The sequence below is a fragment of the Nomascus leucogenys genome, chromosome 11, assembly GCF_006542625.1.
Source record: "Nomascus leucogenys isolate Asia chromosome 11, Asia_NLE_v1, whole genome shotgun sequence".
NCBI classification, from domain to species: Eukaryota; Metazoa; Chordata; class Mammalia; order Primates; family Hylobatidae; genus Nomascus; species Nomascus leucogenys.
Window position 1 is genome coordinate 104,978,404 of NC_044391.1, and position 23,637 is coordinate 105,002,040.

The 23,637-nt window shown below is 46.6% G+C and overlaps 1 protein-coding gene across 11 annotated transcripts in view; it reads left to right on the top strand.

Moving 5' to 3' along the window:
- Positions 1-19,312, top strand: part of YEATS2 (YEATS domain containing 2) — a 135,224-nt gene extending 115,912 nt beyond the window's left edge. For 6 of the 11 annotated variants that reach the window (XM_030822876.1, XM_030822877.1, XM_030822880.1 and 3 more), the window contains 9 exons: positions 6,052-6,180; positions 6,984-7,082; positions 8,236-8,338; positions 9,229-9,302; positions 11,129-11,208; positions 11,804-12,005; positions 14,695-14,921; positions 15,833-15,907; positions 16,889-19,300. In XM_030822876.1, the coding sequence (XP_030678736.1) occupies positions 6,052-6,180; positions 6,984-7,082; positions 8,236-8,338; positions 9,229-9,302; positions 11,129-11,208; positions 11,804-12,005; positions 14,695-14,921; positions 15,833-15,907; positions 16,889-17,080 (1,181 nt within the window). In that variant the 3' untranslated portion in view covers positions 17,081-19,300. Of the gene's footprint in view, positions 1-6,051; positions 6,181-6,983; positions 7,083-8,235; positions 8,339-9,228; positions 9,303-11,128; positions 11,209-11,803; positions 12,565-14,694; positions 14,922-15,832; positions 15,908-16,888 lie in introns of those variants that run through there. The other 5 variants (XM_030822878.1, XM_030822879.1, XM_030822884.1 and 2 more) reach the window with 4 other exon arrangements.
- Positions 19,313-23,637: the final 4,325 nt, after the last annotated feature.

The following is a 23,637-nucleotide window of genomic DNA, read 5'->3' on the forward strand; positions in this document are numbered from 1 at the left end:
TTTGTTAGATAAGTATACATGTGCCATGGTGGTTTGCTGCACCTGTCAACCCATCAGCTAGGTTTTAAGCCCCACATGCATTAGGTATTTGTCGTAATGCTCTCCCTCCCCTTGCCCCACACCCCCAAACAGGCCCCGGTGTGTGATGTTCCCCTCCCTGTGTCCATGTGTTCTCACTGTTCAATTCCCACTTATGAATGAGAACATGTGGTGTTTGATTTTCTGTTCCTGTGTTTGTTTGCTGATGAGAATGATGGCTTCCAGCTTCATCTATATCCCTGCAAAGGACATGAACTCATTCTTTTTTATGGCTGCAAGATTATATTTTATTGTATTGTATTGTATTGTATTGTATTGTATTGTATTATTATTTTTTTGACGGAGTCTTGCTCTGTCGCCCAGGCTGGAGTTCAGTGGCATGATCTTGGCTCACTGCAACCTCTGCCTCCTGGGTTCAAGCAATTCTCCTGCCTCAGCTTCCCAAGCAGCTGGGATTGCAGGCACCTGCCATCATGCCTGGCTAATTTTTGTAGAGACAGGGTTTTACCATGTTGGCCAGGCTGGTCTTGAACTCCTGACCTCAGGGAATCCACCTGCCTCGGCCTTCCAAAGTGCTGGGATTACAGGCATGAGCCACCATGCCCGGCCAGAGATTTTATTTTTTATAACTAATTTTAGGGCACAATTTGACCTCCATTGACAGCCTGTTTGTATTACTTAATGTGAATATTCGTGTGTTTTGCCATAGAATATTGATGTGTTTGATTACATCATACTATCTCAGCTGCCAGGAAGCTAATATAATATATGGCTTTGCTTCTCAAACTTGAAAGATCAGTTTTGTTTTTGTTTTTCTATAATCTGGTACAGACAGATACTTCTGTAAAATATAATAAAAATGTCGCAGCACTATCGAACTGTTAAATTTCTAAATACTGTATTATCTTGTTGCAGATTGATACCAACCAGCATACGGCTGGCACTGGTCTACCGGAATAACTGAGTATCACCGAGATACACACACACACTCATGCATGCACACATGCATGCAGACACACCCCTTACTGCCTTTGGATAAGAGGCTGTGGATGTTGTTGTCATTAGTATTATTGCTTCATTCATATGTAGCTCCACACCAAGCCCCTTGTGTCTTGTTGTTTGGATAGAGAACAAAAAATTAAGGCTGATTATATTTTTCTCTTGATTTCTACCTCCCTGTTAAAATTGACCAACTTCTAGTATAGGGAGTACTTGTTCTCTACTAACTGAATGTTTTATTTGAGGCCCTGTGTTGGATACTGAAGTAGAAATTGTAGAAATAAAAGGAATTATTATAATAATGAATACCCTTCCCTTGTCTCTTTTCTGATCATGTTTTTGGCATGCAGTAGATGAAGTCTCCCTGCTGTAAGTTCTAGTTTCCTAAGATGCCGCTGACGGAACTTTCTGTATCACATTTTCTTTTCTTTTTTTTTTGAGATGGAATTTTGTTCTTGTCGCCCAGGCTGGAGTGCAGTGGAACAATCTTCGTTCACTGCGACCTCTGCCTCCCGAGTTCCAGTGATTCTCCTGCCTCAGCCTCTTGAGTAGCTGGGATTACAGGCGTGCGCCACCACATCCCACTAATTTTTGTATTTTTAGTAGAGATGGGGTTTCACCATGTTGACCAGGCTGGTCTCGAACTCCCAACCTCAGGTGATCCTCCCGCCTCGGCCTCCCAAAGTGCCAGGATTACAAGCGTGAGCCACCGCACCCAGCCCACATTTTCATAAAAGGATCAAACTATTTCCTACTTAAAACCAGCAGTTTTTCAATTAAGTTTTTTGTGTGCATCATAAACTGCATCAAACAAGGTCTCATTGGGACAGAAGCTGCGTGAGCAAGGGAGAGAGCGTAAGGAGATTCCATCAGAGCACGCAGGGCCTGTGTGGGGTGTTGGAACTTTGACTCTGGGGGAAGCCACTGGAGGGTTTTAAGCTAAGGTGGAATATGATCTGCCTTACCTTTTAACAGGATCATTGGTGCAGTATTGACAGTAATTTCTGGGGCACAAGGTGGAAGCAGGGAATGGACCAGGAAATAGACACTAAGAAAGAAAATTTGATGATGTATCAGGGAACTCTGGCCAGACAAGGATTTTTCCCAGAAGTGAAGGGCATGAACTGCCAGTTTCAAAAGGCACAGTGTAAAGAAATTGAAAATTTCAGAAATTACATTATTGTTGAGCTTCTCAGTGGCAGTACTAGAAGCTAGCATACTACTGCTTTTCAAAATGCAAGAACATTATTTTCAGTCTAGAATTCTCTAGTCAAGGAGATCATTACAGAGTGGGGGTAGAACTACTTCTGACAAGCAAAGTTTGAAATGTATTTCCTCTGTACCCTCTCCAAAGACATTCCTAAAATATGGGATGGGGTTATGTCCCAGTCAGCTGTTGTAAGGTGAAAATATTCTGAGTGGAAAAAATGCATGACTGGCCGGGGGCTGTGGCTCGCTGCCACTGCCCAGCATCACGAGAGAGGTTCAGGTACAGTTTCTACTGAGTGCCTGTCACTTTCATACCATGCCAAAGTCAAAAACTCCAGAGTCAACCATTGTAAGGGAACATCTGTATAGGGAAGAAAGGGTATATAAGTGCCTTAAAGGGGGCACTTTTTAAGGCATTTATACCTTTTATGGGCCCCATCTAGGGGCTAGATTTGACTTTGACTCTGGGGGAAGCCACTGAAGACCCCATCTAGGGGCCGGGTGTGGTGGCTCACGACTGTAATCTCAGCAGTTTGGGAGGCCAAGGCAGGCAGATTGCTTGAGCTTGGGAGTTTGAGACAAGCCTGGGCAATGTGGCAAGACCCCATTTCTTTTTATTATTATTATTATTATTATACTTTAAGTTTTAGGGTACATGTGCACAACGTGCAGGTTTGTTACATATGTATGCATGTGCCATGTTGGTGTGCTGCACCCATTAACTCGTCATTTACATTAGGTATAGCTCCTAATGCTATCCCTCCCCTCTCCCCCACCCCACAACAGTCCCCGGTGTGTGATGTTCCCCTTCCTGTGTCCATGTGTTCTCATTGTTCAATTCCCACCTATGAGTGAGAACATGGGGTGTTTGGTTTTTTGTGCTTGCGATAGTTTGCTGAGAGGACCCCATTTCTTAAAAAAAAAAAAAAAAGAAAAAATTAGCTGGGCGTGGTAGTTGTGCCTGTAGTCCCAGCTACTCAGGAGGCTGAGATGGGAGGATCACTTGACCCTGGGAGGTCAAGGTTGCAGTGAGCCATGATCGCTTGCATCACTGCACTCCAGCCTGGGTGACAGAGCAAGACACTGTCTCAAAAAAAAAAAAAAAAAAAAAAAAACGAAAACAAAACCATCTACCCTAATAGTAAATCAGTAGGTAAAATTAAAAATTGATGAATCAAGGCCTACAATACATACATTCCTTTTTAAATTGTTTTTATTTTATTTTTAGAGCAGAGTCTTGCCCTGTTACCCAGGCTGGAGTGCAGGGGTGTGATCATAGCTCATTGTAGCCTCTGAACTCCTGGGCTCAGGCTGTCCTCCCGCCTCAGTCTCCCAAATGGCTGGTACTACAGGGGCATGCCACCACACAGGACTAATTTTTTTTGTTTTTTTTTTTAGAGACAGGGTCTTGCTTTGTTGCCGAGGCTGGTCTCAAACTCCTGGCCTCAACCAGTCCTCCCTTGGCCTCCCAAAGTGCTGGGGTTACAGGTGTAAGCTGCTGCGCCTGGCCCTACACATTCTTTTACATATACTGAGATAAACATTAATAAGAACTGAAAGGGATTAAAGTGGATACCAGTAGGGAACTAGATGAAAATAGGGAGGTGGAATGGGGGTTGGCTATGTTTAGTTATAAGCCTTTTAGTACTTTTTAACTTTTCAGCTGATGAGCATGCACAAAAATACGGGAACTTCAGATCATTGTTAAACTCCTCAAGATCATGTCTCAGGAAGTATTACTACCTGACTGATTTAACACTCTTCTATTCCAAAGAAAGATTTTGTTTATTTAAGGCCTTGTTCTAGAAAGTATTTAAGATTATTCCTTTCCTTAGCTCAGACCAGCTGCTTTCCGGTGCCTTAAAGTATCTTTAGCTCCTGATGCTGTTTTTTGTTTTTGAGACGGAGTTCCGCTCTTGTTGCCCAGGCTGGAGTGCAATGGCGTGATCTCGGCTCACTGAAACCTCCGCCTCCCGAGTTCAAGTGATTTTCCTGCCTCAGCCTCCCAAGTAGCTTGAATTACAGGCACCTGCCACCATGCCCGGCTTTTTTTTTTGTATTTTTAGTAGAGATAGGGTTTCACCATGTTGGCCAGGCTGATCTCGAACTCCTGACCTCAGGTGATCCACCTGCCTCAGCCTCCCAAAGTGCTGGGATCACAGGTGTGAACCACCGCACCCGACCACTGTTTTTAAGTATTTCTAAAAACGTGTTTGTATTGTTTGTGCCTTGTATGCTCCTTCACAGTAAAGGCCCTTTGTGATTTTTTTAAATGGCCCTCTGGATGCCTAGAATAGTTATTACATGGAAATGGGAATATAGAAATCACCTTTAAAACAAAATGAGAGAAGGTGATCCTTTCTAAAACAATAGAGAACATCTGATGTTTGAAAAACAAGGGCTGCAGCACAGAGTTAGGAAACGATGAGGTGTGGTGTGTAGACAGATGGACATACTAGATATGTAGGGACAGTGGGAAGGAGATGCCCATACACTGGGACCAGATTAAAATGGACCCTGAATGCTTGAAGCTAATTTTGGAAATATGTTTTAGGCAGTCAGGAGCCAGCATAGGTTTTTAAGTAGGAGAATGAGAATGTTTCACATCAAAGCACAGAATTTTATATCCAGAGCTATGTACAAAATCCAAAATTGTGTACACATCAGAGCTATGTGCAAAATAAATTATCATAGAAAACAAACATGGAAGAGTACTGTCTGAAAACACTAGTATTGATTTTCTCTGCGGTAGGACTTTGGGTGACTTTTTATCCTTTTTACTAGCAAAAATGTGTTACTTCATGGTTGTACGACGAGGATACTTTCAATCATTATGGCCAGGCACAGTGGTTCACATCTATAATCCCAGCGCTGGCCAGGCGCGGTGGCTAACGCCTGTAATCCCAGCACTTTGGGAGGCCTAGGTGAGTGGATCACTTGAGGTTAGGAGTTCGAGACCAGCCTGGCCAACATGGCGAAACCCTGTCTCTACTAAAAATACAAAAATTAGCTGGGCATGGTGGCACGCGCCTGTAATCCCAGCTACTCGGGAGGCCTAGGCAGGAGGATCGCTTGAACCTGGGAGATGGAGGTTGCAGTGAGCCGAGATGGCAGCGCCATTGCACTCTAGCCTGGGCGACAGAGTGAGATCCAACTCCAAAAAAAAGAAAAAAAAAAAATTCCAGTGCTTTGGGAGGCCATGGTGGGAGGATCGCTCGAGGCCAGGAGTTTCAAGACCAGCCTGAGCAACAAAGCAAGACCCCATCTCTACAAAAACAAGTTAAAAATTAGCTGTGTGTCATGCTATGCCTGTAGTCCCAGCCACTCTGGAAGCTGAGACAGGAGGATCACTTGAGCCCAGGAGTTCAAGGTTACAGTGAGCTATGATCGTACCACTGCACTTTTCAACCTGGGCGACGGCCTGTCTCTAACAATATAAATAAATAAATAAATAAATAGGGGCCAGGCACGGTGGCTCATGTCTATAATCCCAGCACTTTGGGAGGCCAAGGCAGGAAAATCGCTTGAACCTGGGAGGCAGAGGTTGCAGTAAGCCGAGATCACGTCAGCCTGGGCGACAGAGCGAGACTCCATCTCAAAAAGTAAATAAACAGTTACTGTCATGCCAATGTTTTATTGTGAAATCCGCAGCATCTGTTGTCTCCTGCTTCTTGCTCTTTGTTTACTGGAAGGTTAAATGTCCTGGGAGCTTCCTCCGTGACAAAATATGGGTGGCACAGAGGATAAGAAACTTTGCCGAAGCACCTGACCTTCAACTTGGCCTTATCTTCCAATTTGTTCTAGGACTGTTAAAGATTCATTCCAGTCAGTCCAATCCCCAGCAGGCTGTCCTGACGATTCCCAGCCAGCTCAAACCACTCAGCGTAAACACATCTGGAGGGGTGCAGACGATCCTGATGCCTGTGAATAAAGGTGAGTCCCTTGCCCACGGGCCATCTGTGCTGTGGCCACCTCCACGTCTCCCCGCATTTACCAGGTGGTGACTGCTCTGCCCGTGTACAGCCACCCTTCAGCTGTCACGGTATTCCCAGCGCCTTGAATGCTAGGGCACCAATGGCAGGACTCAAAACCCAAATGTTCGTTGGCTTCTAAATAGCTGCCCTTATCTAAAGTTGAGTTGAGGGAACATTTTGTTTATAAGAATTTACGTTAATTGGATTGTTGTTTTCCTTTCCTTTTTTTTTTTTTTTTTTTTTGAGACAGAGTTTTGCTCTGTTGCCAAGGCTGGAGTGCAGTGGCAAGATCTCGGCTCACTGCAACCTCCACCTCCTGGGTTCAAGCGATTCTCATGCCTCAGCCTCCCGAGTAGCTGGGACTACAGGCGCGTGCCACCACGCCTGGCTAATTTTTGTATTTTTAGTAAAGACGGGGTTTCACCATGTTGCCCAGGCTGGTCTTGAACTCCTGACCTCAGGTGATCCACCCGCCTCGGCCCCCCAAAGTGCTGGGATTACAGGTGTGAGCCACTGCACCTGGCCTGGGTTGTTATTTTCTTAGTTTAGTGACAGGCTCCCGTTTCTACAGTTGAAGATATATCTCAGTTACCCTCATACCTAATAATCGCCCACTGTTAAAAAGGGACTTTGCAATTCCTGTTGTCCTCAAGTTGCCTTCGTGCTGTTAGTCTAATGTGGGGTTCTCACCTGGAAGTAGATCACCCTCATTAAAAATAATTTTTGTATTTGTTACATCCCTCCCTCCTTTTTTCCCTTCAGTGGTTCAGTCATTTTCTACCAGCAAGCCACCTGCCATTCTGCCTGTAGCTGCCCCAACTCCAGTTGTCCCCAGCTCTGCTCCAGCAGCTGTTGCAAAAGGTACGTAGGATCTCACAGAGTTCTTGTCCAGAAGTTTTGTTATTTATCTTTTTTGTTGTCGTTCACGTTCTCTCCTGATGTCCAGAAGTTTTATGCGGGACATTACCATAATCTGAATCTTTTGAATTTTCAGCATTTGTGAATCAGTCACTTGGCAAATATGTCCTAAATGCTCATATGGTAGACTTAACATTGAGGGAAACACAGAGATGTATAAAGGGTCATTTCTGCCCTTAAGTAGTTTATAATCAGGTTGAAAAGAATTGCTGTAGACAGCAAGCAATCGTTGATAAACACAAGACATTTGGCCAGGGAAATGATTGCTGAAATATTGCAGCTTGGGATGTCTGATCAGGGTTGGCAGGGGGTGTGGAGCAGGGCAAGACTTTTTACTGAGTATGGATTATAACCTGGACTTTAAAAGAGTAGAGGTTTTTTAGCTGTGGGGAGTCAAGGGGTAGGCCAGATTAAGGGCACAGGAGAGACAAAGACTCAGCTTCCCCTTTGGGGAAGTGGCCAGTTAGAGGGAGTCATTTGGGGAGTATAGTTGTGGTAAAGGAGGTTTAGGTAGGGGCCAGACTTTGGCGAGCTGGCAGTGGGAGACATTCCGGCCCACGAGAGTAGATCAGGATAGCACGGTGGATTAGAGCAACACATGTGACATTGATAACATGAGTGTTCAAGCACAGGGGATCTGATTTTTGCTTTCTGCCTTGTGTCTCAGAACACTAAGATAATGCTGAAAGTTGATAAACTAGCTGGAGACATGATATTGAAAAGGTCCCAATATTAGAACTTAGAACAAACCAGCAGTGTACTTCAGAGTAGCATTGTTAAATCACGTGTGTGGGGATGGGGGTGAGGAATCTTACATAGCAGTGTGGGTGGCCCTTTAAGAAATATCTCAGGAGCCATTTTATTGCCCCCGCCCTGTCATGAGGCTGGAGTTGGCCCCCCTGAGACCCAGGCTAACAGTTCTTCCCTTGTCTGATGACCCTGGGATGACAGGAGCCATCTCAGTCCCCTGGCTGTGTCCCCACAACAGCTGGAGTGGCAGTTTCCTTGCTGAGCTTCACTGTAAGAGCTTTGTTTGTGCCTGCACGTGTCCTTCCACCGCTGACCCCTAACAGCTGCCTCTTTGTTGCTCTTGTAGTGAAGACTGAACCAGAAACACCTGGGCCGAGCTGCCTCTCTCAGGAGGGTCAGACAGCAGTGAAAACAGAAGAAAGTTCTGAGCTGGGAAACTATGTCATTAAGTAATTCTTCCAATCTTTCCTAAAGGAATTCTGCTTCGGGTGTTTGTCACGCCTGTGACAGCTGAGTATGTGCAGAGTTGTGTGTGTAGCTCTGAGCCCTTGACAGGAGGAAACTGTCTGTCCCCATGCAGTGGACAAGTGTTACCACTTGATGCACAGCTGAGGGTCATCATTTTATACAGTGATGTGACTGGAGGTGGCACTTGATTTGTAGCCTTAGAAGCCTCAGATGGGATTAGACCTCCCTTCAGTTGAGGTTGCCAACATGGGCTTTCTCTGCTGAGCCTGTGGGCACAAAATTTCTCCTGTTGCCATCACTCAGGTGTGTACACGCTTTGTGACTGGGTGTCCACACACCTGCCTCATCTTAGCTGCCTCTTCATGGGCTATACACACTCTTTGCTTCTTCTAAAAATGCTTCCTGAGGTTTCCTAATTTCTAAATCAGGAAGCCACTTCTGACCAGCTACTTTTAAGTATCTCAGACTGCTGAGGACAATAGAAACTTAGCCACTTTAACATGGTAGATGGAGGTGTGAACTGTAATAACCATAAGATGGAAATATAGAATTTTTCTCCCCTGGTAGCAATCACATTGCAAAAAGATTATATTGCTATTTAATTTTAAGGTGTAGATTAAATGTCTGTAATACGTGCATAATCTTCCATTCCTGGGATCTTATTTAGTCTTGACATTTTCTTTTTAAGCATAGAACACCCTTCCTTTACAAAGAAGGTAATCTATGGAAGGAAAAACATGCTAATATGATGGTTTTACATTATAATTCCCTCAGAACGGAATATATCCATTAAGTACATGGCATATATATGGCTATAGAAATTGCTACATGTATTTAATTTATTGCCTTAATTTTTTTCTATCCCTCTCAGGATAGACCATTTAGAGACTATCCAGCAACTCTTAACAGCAGTAGTAAAGAAGATTCCATTAATCACTGCAAAAAGTAAGACAATTACACTGAATATAGGGGTGCATTTTTTAAAGCCGTAAACTTAAGGTATTGAGTCAACTGAAATCACTTGGGATTGTAAGTTAATATTGATATGGCAGTTACCTATAAGGTTCCAGCTAGATATACAGCTCATTTGCAAGGGTTTTAGAATTCACATCCAGTTAGTTTTTTATTCTTTTACTGTGTTGATCTGTAGAAGGAATGTTTTACATTTTTCGTATGTAAATCATAGATTATTTTGTATGCAGTTAGAACTCTGCATTAGCATTTGGCGTTTGTGAGTGAGGAAAGCATTTAATGTTTGCCTGCAGCGTACCAGGTGCTGTGCAGGCTGGGTACGTTCACTGTCTCATACAATCCCAGCCTCCTGTGTGACAGCTGGTGTCGTCTCCACTTACAGATGAGGAAACTGAGGACAAGCAGGGTTGAGTGACTTGCTCGAGATCACGTAGCCACAGGTGGTGAAACAGGATACAAACCTGGTTCTGTTTGACTCTAAGACCATTCATCTTTCCTCTGAAACTCAGTATTGCACACTGTAGAAATGCAGTTTTTAAGACCTCCCAAAGTGGCGTGCTGTGTCACTGCCCATTGTTAGCAAGATTGAGTAAATTGCTGCTTAGCCCCAGTTGTTTTGACAGAATCAGGAGCCCTTGCTGAGGGGCCAGCAGCCTGCGGACACAGGAGCATGCTCATGGCAAGGCCACCATGCACACTCAGAGGGAAGCCACAAGGCAGCCTCCATGCCACTCAGATTTGTAGGGCTCTGAACACATACGCCAGGTACAGACCACCTACTTAGTTTTTCCAACTGTAATAGCAAAGCAGTAATCTCTTTCTCTAAGGTAAAGTTTGGGGGATCATTTTGATGTATCTCAGAGTAAACTTTTGGTAACAGTTTCTCAGACTAACAGAAGAAATTCAAACAAAAAAATCTCTCTCGTATATATGTATGTGTGTGTGTGTGTGTGTGTGTATATACGTATATATATAGCAGCAATTTACTCTGTCTAGCTAACGATGGGCAGTGACACAGCACACCACTTTGGGATATATATACGTATACACACACACACACACACACACACACACACACACTTCTCTCTCCTTAAAAATACAGAATATAAGAGCTGGAAGGTAGTTCAGAAACCATCTTCCCAGCTTTCTCAATTTATAGATGAGAAAACCGAGCTGGGCATGGTGGCTCACGCCTGTAATCCCAGCACTTGGGGAGGTTGAGGCGGGCGGGTCACCTGAGGTCAGGACTTTGAGACCGGCCTGGTCAACATGGTGAAACCCCATCTCTACTAAAAATACAAAAATTAGCCAGTCATGGTGGTGCGTGCCTGTAGTCCCAGCTCCTCAGGAGGCTGAGGCAGGAGAATCACTTGAACCTGGGAGGCAGAGGTTGCAGTGAGCTGAGATTGCGCCACTGTACTCCAGCCTGGGCGACAAAGTGAGACACCATCTACCACAGCCACCTTGTGAGTTAATGGCAGGTCCAGGGCTCCTAGTGGAGCACCAGTTCCACAGACTTCAATAGCCTACAGCAGTGATTACCTTCTCTACCAAAGAAGCAAAGTTCCCAAGAAGGTGCGTTGCTTTGAGTACACACAACAAGACGCCTTCTTCTCTGAGGAGACGCCTTCTTTTCTGAGGAGACGCCCTCCTGTGTTAGGCTGCATCTGAGCTTGCCCAGTAAGGAACATACATGCAATAAAGAGGTCTGAAGAAGTGACTGGCTTGCCTCCAGCAAATGACGTGTGGTTGGAATCCTAAGAGCTTTATTCAGGCTTTGCTGGGTATGTGCATTCTAGGTGAAGATGCCAGCTGCTTTTCTGCAAAGTCTGTGGAGCAGTACTATGGCTGGAACATTGGAAAAAGGAGAGCCGCTGAGGTAACCCACGTCTGCCTGTTTGACACACAGGCAGAAATGCCTGTCCATTCTGGCTGCCTCCAGAAACCTTGTCTTACGGAACAGGGATACAGATTGCAGCATATTTTGTTGAAATATTTGATGGCAGAATATTTTCCTCAGTTAAAAAAAAATCTCATTTTTCAAAGACCTGTATCCAGCTGACTTTCAGGCCTGCCTTCTTTTCCTGCACTGGTAGAAACATCCCTCACAGTTTCTAATTTTTTTTCGGAGTTTCAGAATTTTAAATGAACTCGAGTATTGAGTCCTTACAGTGGGAAGGTGCTGTGGTCAGTTTAGGGAAAGTTGGGGTAGGAGGGGAAGTGGGAGATCGCAGGTTGAGACCAGGTGAAGATCCTTAAAGGCCAAACCTAGGAGTTGCTGTTTTATTGTATTAGCATTAGGGAAGTTCTACTTTTTTTTTTAAATGGGGAGTAACACAACCAGGTTTTTTTCTTTAAAAAAAAAAAATTCTAACAATTGTTAAGTTAGGATGGTGATTTATGGTTGCATGATATGTAGTTGTGTTAAGTGGAAGGATTTGATTATGGTTCCAAAAAAAATTTTTATTTTTAAGTGGCAAAGAGCCATGACAATGCGAAAAGTCTTACAAGAAATCCTGGAGAAGAATCCGAGATTTCACCACCTGACTCCCCTCAAAACCAAGCACATTGCTCACTGGTGCCGCTGTCATGGCTACACCCCACCAGACCCTGAGAGCCTGAGGAATGATGGGGACTCCATCGAGGACGTGCTGACCCAGATCGACAGCGAGCCCGGTAAGCCTTCAGTGGCACTGCCCAGAGCGTCTGGCAGCCTGGGGGCATTCGCTGAGGTAGAGAGAGGTGAGGACTTGGAAGAGGTGCTGTAGAGAACAAGAGCCTTTCCTACCTCCTGCCATGTCCTTCCCGGGACCGTGCAGTCCCCGTGGAGCTGTTTGTAGCCAGGTATCTCAAGTGTTGTGCCCCAGCCACAAACGTTCCGGCCCGTGCCATGCAGCAGGCAGACACTCTTCACTCAGGAGTCCCTGCTCGGCATCATTTCGTCCTTGAAGACTCCTAATCCATCTCCTTTCCTGCAGATTGAAGCGGCTTTCACATCTTCTGTGACCTTAGGGACCCCCCATGCCCCAGACAAGTTTGTGCTACTTCTGTGAAGATGAGGCCTGTGTCTCATCTGTTACTTTATCTCCAAACCCAGCTCGGAGGACGCCACCCAGTGTGGGAGGCATGCGTGAAAACTAGTAATGTTGCAGGTGAAATGAATTGTTTTATGATTAAAAAACAAACCACTTGGCCGGGAGCAGTGGCTCACGCTTGTAATCCCAGCACTTTGGGAGGCCGGGGTGGGCGGATCATGAGGTCAGGAGTTCGAGACCATCCAGGCTAACACACTGAAACCCCGTCTCTACTAAAAATACAAAAAAATTAGCCGGGCATGGTGGCCGCACACCTGTGGTCCTAGCCACTCGGGAGGCTGAGGCAGGAGAATTGCTTGAACCAGGGAGGCGGAGGTTGTAGTGAGCCGAGATCGTGCCACCACACTCCAGCCTGGGCAACAGAGCAAGACTCCATCTCAAAAAAAAAACCACAACAAAAACAGACCTCTGCTGCAGGGCCATGGGGTGTAGGAGCAAGGGATTAAAGTTATATAGGCAGAAGAAGCATTTTGAGTTTCACCTCAAAGAATAAGAAGCGTTGGGCCAGGCGTAGTGGCTCACGCCTGTAATCCCAACACTTTGGGAGTCAAGGCAGGAGGATCCCTTGAGCCCCTGGGAGTTTGAGACCAGCCAGGGCAACATAGCAGGACCTTATCGCTCCAAAAAATACAAAAATTAGCCGGGTGTGGTAGCTCACCTGTAGTCCTAGCTACTTGGGTAACTAAGGTGAGAGGGATCACTTGAGCCCGGGAGGTTGAGGCTGCAGTGAGCCATGAGCACAGCACTGCACTCCAGCCTGGGCAACAGAGCCAGGCCCTGTCTCAATAAAATAAAAAGAAAGGTTGTTCTCTGCCCCCAGCCCCATTTATATAAAGGAAAAACAGAAGCTCCGCCTCCCTGTCCAAGGAAACCTGGAGCACAGAGGTGGGGTTCCTTTAAGACTTAGGGCCGGGCTCAGTGGCCTCCCACTTTGGGAGGCTGAGGCAGGAGGATTGTTTGAGCCCGGGAGTTCAAGACCATCCTGGACAACACAGTGAAACCTTGTCTCTACAAAAAATGCAAAAATTAGCCAGGCATGGTGGTGCATGCCTGTAGTCCCAGCTACTCTGGAAGCTGAGGCGGGAGGATTGCTTGAGCCCAAGAGGTTGAGGCTGCAGCAAGCTGTAATCATGCCACTGCTCTCCAGCTTGGGTGACAGCACAAGACCCTGTCCAAAAAAAAAAAAACAAAAAAAGGCGGGGGGGTGGGGGCAAGTCCCGTTTTTGCCATTAAGCTTCTTGAGAGCCTAATGCAGGATGGCCTCTCCTTTCTCTCGTCTCCTGCAACGCTTAGTATCAGCAGCATGAGGGCTTGTCTGACTTCGCTGTGTAAGCTACTCGCAGAGCAGAGACCGTATTGATGATCTCTGGGCTTCACTGACACTGTGTGGAAAGCACAGTACTTGCACGTGCTCAGCTTCCTTTTAATCTGACTGATTACAAACGGCCCCTAACCTGCAGTGGTTTGACCTGTGATTTGATGTTGTGACTTTAAAATGGTCTGAAAGCTGTAGGCATCAGCACACGCCTTGATTTATGATGGGATTGCATCCAGATAAGGCCATCGTAAGTTGAAAATATCCTAAAGTCAAAAATGATACTTTCAACTTACAGTGGGTTTTTCGGATATAGCCCCATCCATCATAACTTGAGGAGCAGCTGGAGCTTGTTAGAGCCCAGTCAGTAAAACAGAAGGCCAGGAGCTGGGTGCCCTTAAATCTTGTACCTGGTGTGGACCTCACACACTCATCCAGAAAGTGGAAGGGCACTAGGTGCCCTAGACCTGGCCTTAAGGTCCTCACACTCCTGATTAGGCTTTGTATAAATCACCTTATTAGAGACTGGACCCATAATATACATTGAAATGTTAACAGTCCTGTTCTCTGAGCAGTGAGAATAGGGGTGATTCTTTTTATTTTCTTCACTCTGCATTTCTAAATTTTCCAGATTTGAGATGAAGAAAAATCAGGTCAGTCCTTAATACTCAGATGGAGGGGGATGGCCTGGTTTTTGGTGGCAGAAGTGAGAATTCATACTCTTGTCTTAGATGGCAGTTACCTTACATAGCTCACACATAAGATGCCTGTGTTTGTGCCTTTCTCCCTCATGAATTACTAGTTCTCATCATTATAGATCCATAGAATGTTAGAACTGGAAAGGTCAGCTCCCCTGATGCTTATCCCCCTTCCTCAGACCATGGGTCTCTTGGAGACGGAAAGTCCTCTTCTGTTGGCCGCACAGCTGTCGTAACACTGCTTGCCTTTCATTTAGAGTGCCCATCATCATTCTCCTCTGCTGACAACCTCTGCCGCAAACTGGAGGACCTGCAACAGTTCCAGAAAAGGGAACCCGAGAATGAGGAGGAGGTGGACATCCTCAGCCTCTCCGAGCCAGTGAAGATAACCATCAAGAAGGAGCAGGAGGAGAAACAAGAGGAAGTCAAGTTCTACCTGCCACCAACCCCAGGGTCTGAATTTATTGGGGATGTCACACAGAAGGTAGGGGTTGTGGTGTTAATTGTTCATGCAGCAGACCAGACTCAGAGCTAGATGTTCAGACGTTCAGCCTCACAGACACAGACTCAGACCCAGACTCTTCTGGTGGTGTAAATGCTTGACTTCCTTCTGCCTGGTTGACCCAGGTGTGCTCTCAGGGCTCCCAGCTTCCTGCATCAGAGCCCTTGGGCAGAAACGGTAATTACATGTGAAAAGGTTGCTTGTTGAACGCAGACTTGAAGCAAAGCTGGCTAGATAGAAACGGTTGATTACTCTTCATCTTGTTTTTTCTCATCTGCCTCAGTAGAAGCATCTTTCCCTCATGAGGCATGTCGTACTCTTTCTGAGTTGCACGTCAGCGCGTAATCCTCCCCTGATGTGTTGATAGCTCCTGAGTGCCCCGCCGGTGGTGCAGATGGCGTGCACCGACCTTACTATACAGGAGAGAGGTATTTATCCACCCTGCCGGAGCCTAACAGCTCTTCAGCATCTGCCAGTTGCTCAGGGCCCGAGGTGAAAGACAGTGTGCTTTTTATTGGATGCCATGAAGAATGGGCAAGATGCAGTTTCCAAGTGCAAACAGGACGTTGGAGGCTGATTCCAGACCTTCCAGAGTGTTGATCGCTTATCAGAACTCATGGCAGATCCCAACCATGTTCTCCCACGGAGATTTGAGAGTTAAAATAGGATTATAGTCACATTTCAAAAATCAACCAGAAATGTGGAAAAACAAGATAACATATTCTTCTAGATGTCGTATTCCGTGTTCCTTTCCCATGAATTTTGCCCAGCATGTTTGCAGAGTCCTTCTTCCAACCAGGCTTCTCTTTGCATGTCAGAGAGGTATGCTTGTTTGGCGAGAGGCTGTTTCTAAAGCAGCGATACAAACAAACGGCTTTCTTCTGCTTTTGCAGATTGGGATCACTCTGCAGCCCGTGGCGCTCCACAGGAACGTGTATGCGTCCGTGGTGGAGGACATGATCCTGAAGGTGGGTGCCTGCAGGGGCCGCCAGCCAGGAAGGATGGCTGCATCCCGGGCGGTTTGCAGTAAGGGGCAAGGACAGAAAAGGAACAAAGATAACAGGCTTTAAAATTTCTCATCTTATTTGGGCTTAAGTTCTCTCTTTTTTTTTTTCTTCTGATTTTTAAATGGACTAAGTTATGTTTCCTCTGAGTCATGTGGTTTCAAGTGCCTCCTAAGACGTATTCTGGGGGTGGTGGTCAGTGCGCTCGTTGCTTTAGGAGGTGGCAGAGACAAAGCCTATGGTTTTCTGTACATGTCACGACAGCAAACAGCCCCAACTGTCCTGACCCTGGCAAGGGGACGAAAATGCTGCAGCCTCCTTCCCCAGCCTGATCCTAACTCAGCAGTTCCTTTCCTTGTGGATCCTCTCCAAGAATAGGGACACCTCCATAACAACTGCTTTCCTTAAGTACAATGTCTAGGGCTGGGTGCGGTGGCTCGTGCCTGTAATCTCAGCACTTTGAGAGGCCGAGGCAGGCAATCACTTGTGATCAGGAGTTCGAGACCAGCTTGGCCAACATGGTGAAACCCCATCTCTACTAAAAATAAAAAATTAGCCGGGCTTGGTGGCACTCGCCTAGTAATCCCAGCTACTTGGGAGGCTGAGGCAGGAGAATCGCTTGAACCCGGGAGGTGGAGGTTGCACTGAGCCAAGATCACGCCATTGCACTCCAGCCTGAGGAACAGAGTGCAACTCCATCTCAAAATAAATAAATAAATAGAATAATGTCTGATTAATGAAAATCACTCCAATTCATAATTTCTCACAATCATGGCCTTTATCATTATGGTCTATTATTGAGACCTTTAATTTTTTCTTAAGGACTTTTTAATCCCTAGTTGAAATTGTTTCAAACATTTGGGGTAAGGGATGGGGTTAAATGCGTCCCTTCTTGCCAGCAAGCAGATGGTCATTTGAATAATAACAGCATCTTCCGTTGTGTAGGCTACAGAACAGCTGGTGAATGATATCCTGAGACAGGCTTTGGCAGTTGGATACCAGACAGCTTCTCACAACAGGTATTACTATCTCTGCAGTCTGTGGTGTGAGGCTTACACCTCTTTCCTAACAGTTGAATTGCCCACGAAGGTGTTTTATACTTACAGCAGTCCAGTAGGAGATGGAGTGAGTGCTTAGGACACTCTTAGAGCCAGATGAGCTCAAGGGTCTGCTCTGTCATTTTTAGAGAACCTCATGGTTGTGAAAGCTCACTCAGCTTTGCTCAGAGGTCTATATCTTCCTGATTACTTCACAGACACCTAGGACTCTGTTTTATTACAGGGTTGAATAAATAGTAACTTTGCAATTAAAGATAACAGTGTCCATTACATGTCAGACATGAGGGCCAAGCGTTGTATATATTACCTAATTTGTTTTTCATTGCAGAACTATTACTCCCTTTTTAAAAATCAGGAAACCGGGCTTTGAAAGGTAATCTTACGCAGCTTTCCCAGCAAATACGGTGTAGACTTGGACTTCTGACTCAGGTCTCATTGGCTCTGAGGCCCCCGGGCACGCCATTGCTCTTTGCTGACTCACATTGTCTTTGATTGAGACACTGAGTTTCAGTCTTTTCCTAGGCCCTGAAAGGATGGTAGATAGGCCACATCTGCTTTTCTTTCAGAGGAAACAAATATTATTTTATTGCATTATGCTAAAGGCTGTCACAGATTTATAAAATTGTAGCAAAGTGCCTGAGGACGTGAAGGGCCTAAATCAGAGGACTATTACATGAAACTTCACAGGAATATATCAGACGACATAGACATCTTTAGAGAAAAGAAAGGGGAACCAAGAGTTCTGGTCCTGCTGCCCACTGTCCTGCTTGGACCCACAAGTGAGCCAGGGGCCTCCTATGGCCCCTGCTCACCTCTGTGCTCCCTGTTCTGGAGGGGTAGAGTGACTTGGGTGCTTTTGATGAAACGATTAACATCACGCCTGGCCTGGCGTGGCTCCATCTCCCATCTTTCCAGGAGATGGGAAATAAGGTCGCAGAGTTTTGTGGTGCTTTGACTCAGCTTTCGGTCTGCTGAGACTCACAAATGTGTCCTTCCGTTCTGCCATCCGTTTTGTTTTCTTTCTCTTTTCTCAGTTCTCAGCATCTTTTCTCCTAATCATTCAACCAACTTGTTGACATCCTTCTCATGCCTGTGACTAGGAAGGCAGTCCCCACCCCAGAGTGGCCCTAAGCTATGTCTGTGGCTCAGGAGCCCTCTCCACGGGGCCCCTGCCTGGGATGGCCCCTGTGGTGAGTTAAGTGAATACATGAGGAGATACACGTGAGAGAATTCCACCTGGTAACACCCTTTGTTTTTTGGACCAGGATTCCCAAAGAAATTACAGTGAGTAATATTCACCAGGCCATTTGCAACATTCCTTTTCTGGACTTCCTCACAAACAAACACATGGGAATATTAAATGAGGACCAGTGAGCGGAGTGAGGTGCCCTGGAGAAGCGGGCTTTGAAGGCTCAGCGACGCTGTAACTGAGGAGCCTGCTTGCTCGGGAAGGAGGTGGTTTCCAGTGCGCCTCGGGATGTCATGGCTACCCAACCTTTGCTGCTGCCAGTTCCCGCGTGTCACCAGCACGCTCCACTCCAGATGAAATCCTCCTAGGACAGGAGTTTGTTTCCTGAGTGTGGAGTGAGGCTGCCAGTGGATCAGTGCTTTGTCGGCCAGTGTTTCTGCAGTCTTTGTAAAGGCCCCATGAGAGTGGGCCAGGCCGTGTGCCTCAGGCCCTTCTCCCTGGCTATGCGCAAGGGGGCTCCTTGGGCCCGCCTTCCCAGGAGGTAGAAAATGAGTGGCAGGCTAGAGATTTCACCCATTTTGTGGGCTGGAGTTACCGGTAGCTCCAGCAGTTACCCTGAAGAGAGATTGGGCTTCAGCCTTCAGCAGGTGGTTCTCTCCCATGCCTGGCCTTGGTGTGGAGGGGCTGTACTCTGAGCCCAAGTGAGTCAGCTATAGGAGGAGGCCATACCTAGAGCAAAGAACCATGAAGGCCTGAGACACGGCAGACTGAGCAGAATTCCTTTTTTGAGCACAGGAGCATTACTAGAACCATTGTCAAAGCAGTGGCAAGGGACAGAGAGGTTCCAGCGGGAGTCAGGAAGAGGTTTGATTATAACCAAGAAAACTCACTATGCTAAGAATAGACAGCATGCACCAGTCCCAGACACTTGGCAGAAGCGTAGCAGCGTTACATGTGTGTGCGAAGCAGATCACAGGCTCCACGCCATCTGCATGGTCTGCAGGAGCTTCTGCTGCTGACCCCATGCTGCATGGCCAGTGGGGAGCAGCGCTCAGCAGCCTCTTCTGGGGTCGTCTGTCCTATCTGTGGATTGTGTATCCTCTTCTCTGTTAAGGAGTTTTTCCCAAGAAGAAAAGTATTTAAAAGAAATACCAGTGAGTGCCTTAAAGTTGGAGAAGTAACTGCCCATGCCCAGAAGTAAGGATGCCAGTGCCCAGAAGCAGTGAGATGAGGCTGTGTCCACAATCAGAGGCCCCCTCGATGGGAGGGAGCAGCAGAAGACCCCTCGATGGGAGGGAGCGGCAGGCAGAAGAAGGTGGCGCCGCCAGGCGCCCCATCTCAGAGTTCCTAACACGGCCTGTGTGGAAGGCAGAACAAAGAACGCATGCTCAGTCAGAAATCTGTTCCTATTCTGCTCCAGGAAAATCGGAAACCTGTGAGTCGGAGTCAGAGAAACTTACCCAAGCAACATAATTCCTGTTTTCATGGGTCCTGTAGATGTTTGAGTCAGGAAGATAAGGCAGGGAGTGACTAAATAAACTCTGCCTTTTAAATTGAGCATCTGGGCCAGGCACAGTGGCTCATGCCTGTAATCCCAGCACTCTGGGAGGTCGAGGTGGGTGGGTCACCTGAGGTCAGGAGTTTGAGACCAGCCCGACCAACATGGTGAAACCCCATCTCTACTAAAAATACAAAAAATTAGCCAGGCATGGTGGTATGTGCCTGTAATTCCAGCTACTTGGGAGGCTGAGGCAGGAGAATCACTTGAACCCAGGAGGTGGAGGTTGCAGTGAGCCAAGATCATACCACTACACTCCAGCCTGGTGATAGAGGAGACCCCGTCTCAAAAATTGATTGATTAATTCAGCATCTGAGGGCTGCAAGTGCAGAAGGATTCTATTCTCAGTAGGGCATAGGGCACGCACTGGCTTAACAGTTTAGTATATAAGCCTCGAATAGTCTATATGTGAACTGCTATAAGCAAGGTTGATAGGGAAGTGGATAGATTGCTTCAGCAAAGTGAACTGTGAGATCTCCAGGACAGAGAGAGAAAGATCTGATCCAGATGAGAACAGATTCGTTATTGCAGGTATGACAGCCTAAAGAAATTATCTTTTTGCAAAAGAAATGTTAAATGATTTAGCAGTCTCCACATGTGTTAATGTTTCAAATGTGTATCATAATGTGTATAATTGTGTAACAAAATTGTCTACAATAAATCTTTTGGTATTTGTGGTGGGTGTTTCTGAGTTTGAAGCACTGTACTCAGGCGTTCTCCTTGCACTGGGATGAGGTGATGGTGTAGATTCTTATTGGTATGTTTAAATTAATTCCTCTACTTGCCAAAAAAAAAATGTTGCAACCATACAAGATAAAGGATTACAGTTACATAAAAGTCTAAAAAAAATTTGGAAATGGACATAATTATTTCTGACAGCTTGGGGCAGAAGAAAACTGCATAAATGAGTTCAGCGCTTCCTTAAAGCCAAGGCAAAGAGAGAATCAGCTCCTGGTGTCTAACAAAGAAACATACTGGGTTATCTGGCAGAGTAAAATTGGACTGTGTTGAGGACTGAAAGAAGTCGCTCCTGTGACATGGTCCTTATGCTGTGACCATCTGCTAGCATATGGATCAGAAATAGTGAAAAATCCAAAAACGTAAGAGCTGAAAGATTTTGAAAGCTTTGGTTCTTCAAAGGCATTATGATACAGTCCAAGTATGTAACTTTATGGGGACCAGACTTTGCTGAGAGTCAGAATGGAGAGTTGGAGAGTCTGATGGCGAAGAGGGGTGTGCCTAGGCTTGCCTTCATAAATGCTCAATTGTCCCAGCCAAGGTTTTGGCAGGAGCCAGAGCAGGCTCAGATCAGTGTCACAGGCAGTACCTTACATGACTTGGACTCCAAGTTATTGATTGAAGGAGCCCTGTGTGAACGGGGCCAACAGAGCTGGCTTTGGGGCTTCATCTTGACACTGTTCAAAGGGGGAGGTTCTTCCATCTGTCTGGGGTGGGCTGCAGGGCCTAGCTTTTCCCAAAAGCTGCTTTTGGGAACGTGGCCTGAGTCCTGGAGTTCTGTACCATGGAGCACAGAGAGGCGAGACCTTGATCTAAATGCCTGCAAACCCCCTCGACTTGCGGAAGGACCTTTAGGACTTTCCACCTGCAGAGCGTCATAGTGCAGCCCGTGGCTGCTTGAGGCAGCTCCCGCAATGGCAGCTTGGATTGTGAAATAATTAAAGTTAACATTTTCTTTTGTCTGGAATTTGCTAACAGGTTGAACTGCTTTTTATTTATTTAGAGACAGAGTCTGAGCCGGGCACAGTGGCTCACGCCTGTAATCCCAGCACTTTGGGAGGCCGACGCGGGCAGATCACAAGGTCAGAAGATCAAGACCATCCTGGCCAACATGGTGAAACCCCGTCTATATAAAAATATAAAAAATAGCTGGGTGTGGTAGCGGGTGCCTGTAATCCCAGCTACTCGGGAGGCTGAGGCAGGAGAATCACTTGAACCTGGGAGGCGGAGTTTGCAGTGAGCCGAGATTGTGCCATTGAACTCCATCCAGCCTGGGTGACAAGAACGAGACTCTATCTCAAAAAAAAAAAAAAAAAAAAAAAAAGAGTCTGCTCTCTTGCCCAGGCTGGAGTGCAGTGGCACAATCTCAGCTCACTGCAATGTCCGCCTCCTGGGTTCAAGCGAGGACGTCTGGCTAATTTTTGTATTTTTAGTAGAGATAGGGTTTCACCATGTTGGCCAGGCTGGTCTCAAACTCCTGACCTCACATGATCCACCTGCCTTGGCCTTCCAAAGTGCTGGGGTTACAGGCATGAGCCACCATGCCCGGCTTGCTTTTTATTTGTAAAAACTTTTTCTTTAGAGAATTATTACAAAAATGTTTATAGAAACTTTAGCAAGCATAAAAAATGTGTTTGAAAAACTACTCATAATTCCCCCTCTGAAAGATAATCACTGCTAACATCTCTCTGCCTTTCTTTCAGTCTTATATGCATATTATGTATGCGTGTGTGAGATAGCTATGAGTTGGAACCACGTGGTTGAGACTTGTCTCAGTTGCTTCTTGGGTCACTTGCTGAACATGTTAAGCTGATTATTTAGACCTAAGTGAGTGGGAAGGAGATTCAGCAGAACCCACATCTCCTCATAAATAGAGGCCGGGCTGGGTGCAGTGGCTCACACCTGCAATCCCAGTGCTTTGTGGAGGCTGAGGCGGGAGGATTGCCTGAGCCTAGGAGTTCAGGAACAGCCTGGGCAACCATAGGGAGACCCTGTTTCTACAAAATTTAGAAAAATAAAAAATGGCCGGGTGTGGTAGCTCAACGCCTATAATCTCAGCACTTTGGGAGGCTGAGATGGGCGGATCATCTGAGGTCAGGAGTTCGAGACCAGCCCGGCCAACATGATGAAGCCCCCGTCTGTACAAAAATTAGCTGGGCATGGTGGCGGGCGCCTGTAATTCCAGCTATTCGGGAGGCTGAGGTGGGAGAATATCGCTTGAACATGGGAGGCAGAGGTTGCAGTGAGCCGAGATTGCACCACTGCACTCCAGCGTGGGTGACAGCAAAAAAAAAAAAAAAAGCCAGACATGGTGGCTCCCAACTACTCGAGAGGCTGAGATGGGAGGATGGCTTGAGCCCAGGAGGTTGAGGATGCAGTGAGCAGTGTTCACACCACTGGGTGACAAAGCAAGACCCCGTCTCGATGATGATGATGATGCACCCTCAGAGCAACACTGGAGTTGGTGTTTGTGAAAAGCTCTCTGCTGTGCATTGCAGAGGCTCTTGACCATCTGTTTGCTTTGCAGTCAGGCCTGTCTGGTGTGGTGAGGCCTCCACTGCGGCTGCCCCACCAGCACTGCCAGGAAGGGGCAGGCCCGGTTGGTCCTGGCTGAGGTGCAGCAGAGCTGACCAGCCCGTTATAGGAAAAGAACAAACGAGCATCTGGGCGCTGTGCAGGGTGACATTGGCCGGGGGTGGTGAGGGGCTGTGAGCACATGGCATCAAGCTAGAGGATGCTGGGAGCTGCAGGTGGGAACACAGCTGGCTCCCAGGGAAACTGAGGAGGGGGGACTAAGGCAGGAAAGAATAATGCTAACACTTGTGCCTCAGTTATTTCCTGTACTGAGCACCCCACCCATCAACACGGATGCTCTTGGCAAGCCACAAGGTGTAGCTGGCAGCGTCGTGCTTCTCAGGTGAAGAAACAGAACCCCAGTTGCTCACAGGTAGCGAGTGGAGAAGCTGGGATTAGAGCCTGAGGAGCTTCAGAGAGTCCCTTTACCTGAGGCGCCTGGGTGAGTGTAGGGGACAGGTGGGTTCTATGGGCTGCACCTGCCACATGTGCTCTACAGCCCACAGTGAGGAGTGCTCAGGATCAAGAGGCCTCTGAGGTGGCGACAGCTGGGCCACACTGAAGTCCTTAGTACCAA